At 39.1% G+C, this 12,501-nt stretch overlaps 1 protein-coding gene across 1 annotated transcript in view; it reads left to right on the top strand.

Moving 5' to 3' along the window:
• The window catches only part of LOC139724510 (uncharacterized), a 64,409-nt gene extending 59,474 nt beyond the window's left edge, over nucleotides 1-4,935 (top strand). Inside the window, exons 66-68 of the mRNA XM_071635644.1 lie at nucleotides 381-539; nucleotides 2,089-2,247; nucleotides 4,765-4,935. Of these exons, the coding sequence (XP_071491745.1) occupies nucleotides 381-539; nucleotides 2,089-2,247; nucleotides 4,765-4,935 (489 nt within the window). The remainder of the gene's footprint in view (nucleotides 1-380; nucleotides 540-2,088; nucleotides 2,248-4,764) is intronic.
• Nucleotides 4,936-12,501: the final 7,566 nt, after the last annotated feature.

The following is a 12,501-nucleotide window of genomic DNA, read 5'->3' as shown; positions in this document are numbered from 1 at the left end:
ACCTAAAGTTATTTATTAAATACTGTAAAAGGGGATATTTTAGGATGAATGATTTTTTTCACACTTGGCTGGGTAAGATGAGTTTCGCATGTTTTTAATCCCGCGGAATCAAGACATCAACTACTGGAGTATGTAGCAAGCAAAGACATTTGCATCCTTTTGTTTTTGCTCTAGTTTTTGGTTGTGCGATATGCGCAAAGGATTAACAACTGTGAAAATGTCCACTTTCACAGTTTGTCACACTACTGTAAACAAACATCAATACAGTAATGTTAGTGCTGGTGTTTGTTTTTTTCTGAATCTTAGTGAGTATTTGATGAGTATTGTAATATTTGTTGATAAATGGGGAATGCACACTCTTGTCTCTTTGATATCACCAGATGAAAGGTGCCGTGGAGCAGCTTCCTGATGAGCTGAGTGGTACAGCGTTGTGGCAGAGTGTGGCTAAGGAATCATCAGCCAAGCAGAGCCAAGGAGGACGTATCAAGCTGGCAGCCAGCAAGGCCAAGGACAAAGACTTACAGAAACACTTCCTCCAGGTCAGTGTTGGTCTTAGCACTTTGTATTTCTTTTCTTTCCTTTTTTTTTTTGTGCTAATTCCAAAGGCATAGATATACATTTGTGTGTGTGTGTGTGTGTGTGTGTGTGTGAGTACAAAAACAGTGCAGTTTGACACATGTCATCATTCATCAAATGGTCACAAAAATGTTTCGTTTTGTAAAGTGTATCTCCTGTGATTTCAGTTGAACAGAGTGTCTTATTAAAGTGTTATGGATGGAAATAGGTACTTTTCCCGCATTAGCACAGAACATTCAACATTTAAAGAAAGGGGAATGCTGTGAGAGTTTGGGTTTAAGAGTAATGTTGGCAAAACTTTTATTCTTTATGTATGGGATGTATTCAGATCTCTGGAAAACTTTGACATACATCAGTTCATAGAATTCAAGGAGTACAGTAGCATCATGTGCTTTTTTATCCTGGTGTGCATGAAGAATTTGCCAACAGTCATGGAAGAGGCAAATGCTCACCCTTTATCAGCAATGCCAGAAGAAGAGAATGGATATTGATTATAAACTTTTGCAGGTCAAATACTGCAGTTTGCTATGGCAAATAGCCTGTACAATGATGTACCGGTACATTTATATGCTACATTTGAAGAGAAGGCATTTATGATTTGCAGACTGGTAGTCACATTGGTCAGAGTGAGTGGATTAATGAGAGGAATGGGCGAACAGAAACCTGTCTTTTGATGATCAGATGTCAAAGTTGCCTTAATGGCAGGTTTCCTTTCCATATCATGAAATGCTCTGTGCCAGACTAGTCAAGGAATGGTTATAAAATGGTGATGTTAAAAAAAGCACACACACAGAAAATGACTGTTAAAGGGGATGGCTAGTAACCGATCAGTGGGAATCAGTAGGAATGCTGGGGGATGATTGTTCCAATCCTTGTGGGATTCATTTAAGAGTACATTATATATCTACTGTTGTGTGAAAATTATTTGCATCAGAACGGTCTCATATTCAAGTAATGTGCAGATTAATGCCCCGTCACCGACCAGGCATGTAACCTGGAATCATTAAACTGCACATTACTTGAATATGAGACCATTCTGAAGCAAATAATTTTCACACAACAATAGATATACAATGTACTCTTAAATGAATCCCACAAGGATTGGAACAATCATCCTCCGGCATTCCCACTAATTCCCACTGATCAGTTACTAGCCATCCCCTTTAAGAGGAGGCTTCTAGAATATTTTTCGAACAGCACATATAGGGATAACTGGTATTTTATTTATACACTTTTGGTGTTTATGCCAACAAAATTTCTTTTGTAGACAGTTGGGGGAGGGGGTTTGATTCAGTTTCCACCCACATGAGTCCAATGCTTTGTCGCCCTCTAATCTTTAAATTCCCAGTTATTGAATTGTACTGAACCCTGTCAGGGACATTTGCCAGTGTGTGCGATGCTCTGAAGTTTTTTATGCCAATTGGCACTGAAAGCATGCAATGGGTTAAACGGCCTGGTCCATCTGTTCCGAGGCTTACCAGTCTTCCCACCTTGTTTTCCCTCGCTCCGTAGGATGAGGTCAAATCCCTGGAGGAGAAGCTGGACAGGATGAACGCGACCTTCTCGGAGCTCAGCACCGAATACGTCAAGACGCAGGAGGGGATTAGCGCCCTCTACGAGGAACTCAACTCCCAGAAGACACTCGTAGAGGAAGAGAAGTCTGAGGAAAAGGTGAGAGAATGATGATGTTAACCCATTGAGGATGAACTGATTTTGCAATCACTTGCATTTCCCATAGACACCTGCCCAAGTGTGTCTGGGACTAGTCTTCAATGGGTTAATCAGACTCTTTGTATTATCATCCATATTTGTGTCAAAATTATTTTTATGCCTCCGCCACGAAGTGTCGCCGGAGGCATTATGTTTTCCGGTTATCCGTCCGTCCTTCCGTCCGTAATCGATTTTGTGGACAGTGTATCTAAAAAACTGTTAGAGGTATCCTAATGAAACTTGGCATGTACATGTATGAGTGAGCGAAGTTGTGCCTATCAACTGTTGGGCGCGCATGCTCAAGGTCAAAGGTCAAGGTCAAATGCTCAAAATTACGCCATTTCCCCTATATCTACTGTAAAAGTGGATATTTTCGCGTGACTAATTTTTCGCGCTTGGCCGGGTCGGAAGAGTTTCGCGTGTTTTTAATTCCGTGGAATCAAGACATCACGCACAGGCACATATGGCAAGCAAAAATATTCGCGTGCTTTTATTTTCGCGCTAGTTTCTGGTTGCGCGAAATGCGCGAAAATTTGAACACCGCGAAAATTTCCACTTTTACAGTATGCAATGCCTGGAGGTATTTTCTTGAAACTTGTTGTATACATGAACTACCAAATAAAGATTCCCCAGAGAGAGCTTTTGGTCATGAGGTCGAAGGTCAAGGGTCAAGTGAAAATGTTAAAATTTCACTTTTTTCTACATATCTTACAAATATTTCAAGGTGTCTTCATGAAACTTAGTATATATGCATGTACTGACTGGCAGTGATCATGTAGGAAATTTAGGGGTCATGGGTCAAAGGTCAAGGTCAATTCATCAAAATGTCATTATTTCTCTCTTATCCATGCAATGCCTTCAGGATTTTTTCTTGAAACTTAGTGTATGCATGTATTATCCAATACAGATTCTCTTGGAAGTTTCTTGCCAAAAGGTCACAGGACAAGTGAAAGTGCTAAATTTCACTTCTTCTTTAAACTTATAAAAGGGCCAAAAGTTGGGTACAAATCCTCAAATCCCCAAATACCTGCACTCTTAGACAGTATAGCCATTCATCCAAATAAACCTAGTTCAAGGAAAGTGAACACTCAATGCATTGTGACAAACCTGTCATTTTGATATTTTGCCAGTTATGTGAAACTGTCATCACACATTGTCAAGACATTGTGCATAGACCTATTCGGAGAACCATGCATTATGGCGGAGGCATACCAGTCGCCATAGCAACATTTCTAGTTTGAAAATTTAGTTTCCATTGTTAACTATTCTCATGGAGAAAGTTCATCTTAAGCAATTCATATCTTTGCTCAACATTACTTGATATAATGTATATTTTCCAGGCTATTCGTTTTGGGTGTATTTGATTCTGATTTGAAGCAGGTATTGATTTGGAAATATTGGAAAAGTAGACTGAAATGGAGTAGTTTTGTACATAATTCATCAAACCACTCTGATATTTAAAGTCATCAAGACACTCAGTTCATCTCCAGCTCCAGTGTTATGCAAGAAGATATTATTTGTGTGGAGTTTAAATTTAGCACTTAATGTCTTGCATTATTCCTGTAAAATTATGCATATGAAATATGATACAAACAGAATTAACTGTCTGGCTATCTCTTTAATCATGTGGTTAAGTTAATGCAGTAAATGATAGAGTCATAAAACTTTAGATACTGATGTGTTTAAACTGTCAAGATCTCTCTTCAACTATGAGGAATACTGAGTGCAGTCATGTGAGAATATAACAAGAGGCATGCAGCTGATAGTGATCAAATGAAAGCAGTCTTTACCTTCATGCCACAAGATGAGATAAATCTTTCTTTAGCTATGGAGCCAGCTGGCATTTCTGGAGTATTTAAAGGGGACCTACGGATGGTTTTCAAACTTTTAAATTTGAACGACTATAAATTAGTTATACCGAGTACAGAGTTTCAGGATTTATAATGATTGGGTTGAGGAGTAAGAATGTTTTCAAAATGTATAACAAATTGCAATGAACAAGGATGATGACATGGCAGCCTCACCGATAGGATGCATGAGTTGAAGCTCAAGGAAGCAGAACAACAGAAGAAGGCATGCATAGATTCTACACAGGTGAACTGGTTCAGCAAGCAGTAGTATAATGGAATTACACTGCTACATTTCTGAAATATGTGAGGTTCCTATGTCATCAGCACTGTTCAGTGTAATGTGTTTAAGATTTTCATATTTTTGGTTTCTCTGCTCAAGGGCCATAATAAATTCCACAAGTCAATAAATACAGCTGTTGATTTATGTACTACATGATGTGAAAGTATGAAAATCGTCTGGAATGCCTCTGTAAGGTTGCAGATGTCCAAAATATGTTTGTCATAGCCCTTTCTGCGCCAGGGACTTTGGGCACTGTGTACAATGCTGTGGGGTTTTGTACACCAATCAACACTCAAAACAAACAAAGGGTTAAATCACTATATGTGTCTTGCAATCCCCCAAATCCAGGAGAAACTGATGATGGACACCACCAAGCTCCTTAGCGACGCCCAGAACAACCTGACCGACCTGAGGATGAAGAGGGAGACCCTCTCCCAAAAGATCACCTCCTACACCCAGCTCTTGGAGGAGAGACAGCAGCAGCTACAGACCATCCTCAGACGCAAGGACAAGAAGTGATGTTGGTGCCCCCATCTCTCAATCAATGGAGCACCCCTTTAATGATAACCCATCTCGGACGCAAGAACAAAAGAAAGAAATATATCACACCCAAGTAGTTTTACACAATATAGTAACAGATTAGGAATTTAATGACTGTTTTAGTTTTCAGCTGAATTAGAAACGAAGTAGTGGCATTATGTATGGCAGCATCACTGTCCAAAATCTTTTGCATCTTCATAGGACCACGGAAACAGTTTTCTGAGCAACTCCATAATGCATTATACAGGTACTCAAGATGTATGTGTGATTGTCGATTCGAGTTTGCGATCAATTTTTATTCTGATTTGATGTACATAATATGTGAAATTATGATGTAATTTATCAAAGAAGTTGAAATATGTCTCTGTACATGCGTAGAATATAAAGTATCGTCTGTGTGTGCTCCTTTTTTTTTTCTTTCTGCTGCCAGGATTTATTCCTGCATTGTCAAAACTGACCTCCTTCTTGCAAGAATTGTCTTCACCTGGAGTAGGAAAAAGCATAGAATTGTGTTTTTTTTGCAGTTGAATTTTTTTTTAGATGTAAAGCAGATACGTCATACAGATGTGCCTTTATAAAAACAAGTATTTGTACATATGAATGTGTGTTAGTTTTGTGTTTTTACAAGAATTTTAAAGAAAGTGTTGTTTGTCCATTAAACATATATTAACCAAGTTTTTCTGATCCGTCCACATTTTTGCTGTTGTAGTCTACCCAAGAAAACTTTCATTCTCTATACAGGAATATTCCTAAGCCTTAAACATCTGTAAAGTTTACTCTGGTGAAACAAACCCTATAACTCACTTTTGGTAGCCTTTTTGTATCAAGTAACAATGGTAACGCTGCCCAAAGCTTACTGGTGGAAAGCACGTAGGAGAGTTGTTCCATTTACACTTTACAACCATGATAATAATGATATTTCATTACAGTTCGTTTCATGTATTGTTTATGCATGGTACAATTCATCAGCAAATCACTTTCAAAAATATACGCATTGATTTATCATTAATCATGGTTAACTTTCCACATGAGAGATAAGGGAATTGTGAGAGAAAACAGAGATATAATAAGAGGAAAAAAATAATCAAAATACCATACATTACTGCCAAATATGATCAATGAAGTAACAACGTGCACAAGTTGGAAGCATGGAGTCAGTGTATAGAAAGTTAAGTATTACATTTTGACTGTTGAAAGGCAGAGCACTACCGTCCATCCACTCTGTCACTTTGTTGAAGTGGAGAGTTTCTTGTTTGTGCCATGTTCGTATACCTTTGCAGAGTACTTGATATTCCATCCATTCAATTCACCTTGATGCTTGAATACTGCCTTGATTCTCAATTCTATGCATTTGTATTTCCAAATCGATATCGGACAAATATACTCGTTATCAACATCTTGAAATGGAAATCAGTTGTATCACGATAAACATCATCTTGAATTGCAGCTTCTCCAGTGTGTTAATTTTAATTTATGTGATTCTATGTGATTTATCTATGTAAATTATCAGCAAGTTTATGCAGTCGGGTAGAATCATACCCGCTATCTTTCAAAGTCTTTCAATTTCATAAAGATATCCATCATGTTCTTAATATTCTATGCTATTTTCATACTTTGTATCTCAGAGAATTGTGTGGAAAATAAATCAGTGATTTTTTTTTTTTGTTGTAAATTATTGTGACATGTATATAGATTGATAGAAAAGTCAAATTGTATTATCTTATTCAGAGTTTCTCCTGTTTTCAGCCGCTATTCTATGTATTTGTGTTTTTGTGTGTACTTTTATAGATCTTACAAGAAATAAAATTTGATTTTGACAATATGCCCAAGAGTAATTGTCTGTCATTAAGTCAGTGAATATGGAGACATGTACATCTAAAATGAGCTTGTTTCATCTGACACTGCTCCCCCCCCCCCCCCCCCCACCCTCTTGCTGGTTCGCATTATTCGCTGGGACAAACTTGATTTTTATTATCTAAGATAAACCCCTCTCCATGGCGGTATGCAGCGGGGACAGGTGGATGCAGGTGTCCACCCCCCATACATTTTCACCACTTTTTTCCGCTCAGACTTGGAGGGTACATTTTTCAAATAATTCTGATGGTTTAAAATGAGAAGTTCATGCTACAATAAACCATTCAGATCGATTTTGGTTGGTTTTTGTTTTTTGTAACTTAAAATGAAATACAATCGACAAATACTATTCCTTTTCAAGTGAAAATGTCATAAATATTCCACCCAAAGTGTTCATCACATCGTTGAAATTCAATACCCAAAAATCCAAAAGCTCCCCCATTTGTAAAGGAGGAACAACCTTCCCCCGATGTGCGTTGATACGTGTATTAGATGTGAGAATGATTTTAATACAAAAGGAAAATTTCACACCACAATTGTCAAATTTAGATACTAGTAGTACATATTATAGGTTGCTAAAGTTCTCATTTTTTACCAGGATTGTAGTATGCACAAAATGTTGAAAACTATTTGCCAGCCATTTGTTTTACAAGCAAACAGATAAAGAAGTAATATGACCAATTTAAAATGGTCACTTTTAAGAAATTTATCATGGAATCGTGTGTGTGTGTGTGGGGGGGGGGGGGGGGGGTGTGTCTGAGCCTGGTGTCTCTTGCTCATTGGAGGTAACAACCTTGAAAAGACTTTTCAAATTACATTGTTGATCGACAATCAAAAACGCCGAACTAGTATAGCCACAGATATGTACAATCGCAAATACACACTAATGCATGTAAAATACATTATAATAGTAAATCAACGTCTGAAACTTTCAGTGGACTTACAAATACAGTATGTCGGCACTTCAATCGTTCATTACCCACATTTAACACGGTGTGAGGATCATTTTGATTCATTAATTGCTTAACGGTTGTAATATTTGATGATGAGCCCTTCCATTGATAATGCCCATATCTTGATGAAGTTATCGCCCCATGCAAAACTGTTCGACGGGATATCGGCTCATTGGTGGAATATACTTTTTTTTTCATTATTATTATCGCTTTGAGCTATTGATTACTGTTGGATGAGAATCTTTCAAAGTACAGCTTTTGTATAAGAGTGAAGAAATGTGGGACGTGGGGTATTCTAAATTTCGACCTTTGTAATGACCCACAAGGACAACGTCAAGATAATTGATGCCTATCAAGATGCTAGACGTGACGTAACAATGTTCACCTTGCGTTTCTCCTCATCAACGCGCTGCGCGTACAGCTCATTTCAAGATCTGTGACGTAATAATGAAACTCTGCACCAATTTTGTTTACATAACGACGGCATTCTTGTTAGTGCTTTATTCCTCGTGAATTCCTCCTTGCTGTTCATACGCATTTGATGGGGGTGTGCTCTTAGCTTCCGATCAAAATGCCTAGATTTAGCAAGTTATCTCGTGGTAGGCGATTTTGGGCCCGACTCCGCAAGAGACTGGCAAAGTCTGTAAGAAAACTGCTGTGTCGCCACAGGTGAGATACTTTATTTCTTTGATTTTCTTTTGAATCGTTACATCAAGCTCGTGCAGGCAGTGCCATCAAATTTGTGTAGTCATTTGAGTTATTTTCTCTTTCACTTGAATTTCCTATGCTTGTGTAGACGTTTTCCTTCTTTCTGGCTTGTTTCCTTGCTTTCTTTCTTTATCTATTTGTTATGTAACGATATACAAAGATAGTAAATACGTTCTCCTTCGTGTTTCAGGTTCCGATGGCAAACAGACTGAAAAGCAAGAGGCTGTGTAGAGTCTCCAAGATATCAGAATGGTGAATATAGTCCAGGATTTGATCTGTTGTTTTTCAATGAATAGTCGACGGTTTTTTGCCCCCTCCTTTGTCCAAGCTGATGCCACAGTCTTCGATTTTTCATATTTACCATATTCTAAAGTACTGAAATTAAGCACCATTTTTCCTACAGCATCAACCACGTTCAAATAAATCAACCCGTTCCTTTCGATACATTGTCATTCACACTGGAGTGATATGTGGCTTGTCCGCTTTACCAAAGTAATGAATTAAGTGTTTATCTCGTCTAAAAGCTTCATTTAAAGCATCAGACGTGTTTATAGGTAGAGTTTCTATAGGAGATTTTTGTAATGTTTTTCCATTTGAGTTGTAAAATCTGTCAATACCTCTTCAGACAGAATTTAATTTTGTAAAGGCGCCTTCCCTTTACGGAATTCCTGTATCCGCCACTGTAATGCAAGCAATGAGTTTAGACATTTGTGGTTGACGCAGTCACAGATCCATAGGGGGCACTTTTGGCGCCCTCTCTCTATTTTTTGTTCAAACAAAAGAAATCAAAAGAAGAAAAGGGGGTGAGCAATCCTTTTGTAATGGCGCCTCCCTTCTACGGAATTCCTGGATCCGCCCCTGCAATAAGTAAGGAATGTGTTCTGACATTTGTGGTTGATGCAGTCGGGGATCCTCTCAATTTTTTGTTAACACAAAAGAAATAAAAAGAAGAAAGCTAGCCTTTAAATTTGTACAGGCACCTTCCCTTTACGGAATTCCTCGATCCGCCCCTGTAATGCAAGCAATGAGTTTTGGCATTTGTGGTTGACGCAGTCGCAGATCTAGAGGGGGGGGGGCACTTGGCGCCCCCTCTCTATTTATTGTTTAAGCAAAAGAAATTAAAAGAAAAAAAAGGGGGTGCACCAGCCTTTTATTTTGTAAAGGCGCCTCCCCTTTACGGAATTCCTGGATCCGCCCCTGTAATGCAAGCAGTGGGTTCTGACATTTGTGGGTGACGCAGTTGCGGATTCTGTTTATTTTTCCTTAAAACAAAAGATTATAAAAAGAAAAAAATTGGGTTGGGGGTGCGCCAGCCTTTAAATTTGTACAGGCGCCTTCCCTTCACGGAATTATTGGATCCGCCCCTGTAATGCAAGCAATGAGTTTTGGCATTTGTGGTTGACGCAGTCGCAGGTGTAGAGGGGGCGCCAAGTGTGCCCCCTCTCTATTTATTGTTAAAACAAAAGAAATTAAAAGAAAAAAGAGGGTGCGTCAGCCTTCAATTTTGCAAAGGCACCTGCCCTTTACGGAATTCCTGGATCCGCCCCTGTAATGCAAGCAATGAGTTTTCACTGTGATGGACAATCTCTCAGTATTCCATCTCCTTAACTTAATCTGTTGTTTGTGTTGTTGAATACTGTTGTCTGTGCAGAGCCCCACCTCGCTCTACACTGTGATGGACAACCTCGTATAGTATTCCACCTCCTTATAATTTACCCATTATTAATGTTGCTGCTGTTGAAGTTTTGTGCAGAGCCCCACCTCGCTCTACACTGTGATGGACAACCTCTTAATATTCCATCTCCTTACAACTTACCTGTCGGGTTTTGATGTTGCTGTTGCTGTTGCTGTTGTTGCTGCTGCTGCTGCTACTATACCAACTGCTTTTGTTATTGTTCGTGAAGAGCCCCTACCCAGTTCGAGAGACTGTATGTGATGGACAGCCTCTTAGTATCCCAGCTCCGTACAACCATGGTACAACTTACCTGTCGTTTTATTGTTGTTACCTTAGGCCTATACAGAGGCACCACCTTGCCCCACAATAGCTGTGATGGACAACCTTGGATCCCGTTCCATCTCCGTTCGCATCATGCAATATTTGTCAGATTACAACGACACCACCAGGGCATTCTACTGAAAAACAATGCAATAATAATAATAATAATAATAAGGTCTTATTTACCCAGGGTAACTTCTTCAGTGTTGCTACTGCTCTACCAGAGGGCCCTGCCGTTGTCATTACCCTGTATAGCGTTGTCAGATACCCATTTATTCACCTGGGTCGAGAGGGACATGGTGGGTAAAACATCTTGTCCAAGGACGTAAGCGCTGGGCGGGATTCGAACTCGGGTCCTCCGATCGGGAGTCGGGAGTCTTATCCACTATGCCACAGCGCTCCCACTTGAAGAGACAATAATTTATCATTGTCATTTCATTTGATCAAGCTGTTACATCGCACAGAACTTTGACTATTTCCATTTGTTAGAGAGAACAACATCATTTTCTGTCGGTTAAAAGTCCTTTTGCTTTTACTATCCACATTTTTCAATGTTTTCATTTCCATGGAAATTACTGTGTCAATAAATAATGTTATTTTACTCGTTCCAGTATCACAGCATTTCTCCTATATACCGAAATTTACCACCAAGTAGGCTTATGATTATATCAGTACATAGCATCTTTGTTTTCGACAATTATAGACTTTACTTATAGGCAGCATGGACAGTTGGTATCACGTTCCATTTATTTATTTAGATAATTATCTATTGTCTGCTTTTTTACTGACCACCATCGATCATTGCTGCGATGCAGTCTCAACTTTGAAGAATAACTTTGAAAATGATAGGAATATATACAAATATACTCACCTCTGCATCGAAATCCGAAAAAAAAAAGAATATGAGCTATACCAGGTTGAGATTGTATATTTTGTGTATGGTGGTAAACTAACCAGCTTTGGATTTTCAATGAACTCACTGTTCAAGCGTTGATTCGATGTCAACCATGATATTTTATTGCAGCATTTTTTCAAAGGATTTGGTGCTCAAGACAGAGAGTGAAATACGTCTTAAGCTTTCCAATATTCACCACGAGAGCTGATTTTGGTGACTCACAGTATTTTATCTCCTCAAAACTGACTTATCCTTTTGCTGTTGTTGTTGTTGGTTTTATTATTGTCCATGTTTATGAAGAGCCCCACCTCAAACTAGTATTCCATCTCCTTAATACGACTTACCTGTGGTTTGCTTTGCCGCTATATTGCTATTTCGTGATGAACCCTGGTCGCTCTACTCTGTGATGGACATCCCCTAGTAATTCACAATCACGTTCATATAGCTTTAAACTGTTGTTTGTGTTGTTGATATTGTTGTTTGTGCATCGATCCCCACATCGCTCTCTACACTATAATGACCATCCCCTTAGTATCGCCTGTTCTTTAAGAAACTCATTATGATGAACCTCTCAGTATTCCATTTAATCTGTTGTTTGTGTTGTTGAATACTGTTGTCTGTGCAGAGCCCCACCTCGCTCTACACTGTGATGGACAACCTCGTATAGTATTCCACCTCCTTATAACTTACCCTTTATTAATATTGCTGCTGTTGAAGTCTTGTGCGGAGCCCCACCTCGCTCTACACGGTGATGGACAAACCCTCAATATTCCATCTCCTTATAACTTACCTGTCGGGTTTTGTTGTTGCTGTTGCTGTTGCTGCTGCTGTTGTTACTGCTACTAACTGCTATTTTTGTTGTTTGTGAAGACCCCCACTCAGCTGGAGAGACTGTATGTGATGGACAGCCCCTTAGTATCCCAGCTCCGGACAACCATGGTACAACTTGTCTGTCGTTTTATTGTTGTTACCTTTTACAGAGGCACCACCTTGCCCCACAATAGCTGTGATGGACAACCTTGGATCACGTTCCATCTCCGTTCCCATCATGCAATATTTGTCAGATTACACCGGCACTGCAGGGCATGCTAATGAAAACGTTGTCAACTTGAAGAGACAATACTACTTCATTCGATTGT

Source organism: Diadema antillarum, unplaced genomic scaffold, assembly GCF_040938485.1.
Source record: "Diadema antillarum isolate AM-2024a unplaced genomic scaffold, OU_Dant_1.0 scf00000217, whole genome shotgun sequence".
In the NCBI taxonomy this organism is placed as follows: Eukaryota; Metazoa; Echinodermata; class Echinoidea; order Diadematoida; family Diadematidae; genus Diadema; species Diadema antillarum.
The sequence above is the reverse complement of the archived record's forward strand: the minus strand, read 5'-3'. Positions and strand labels throughout refer to the sequence as shown.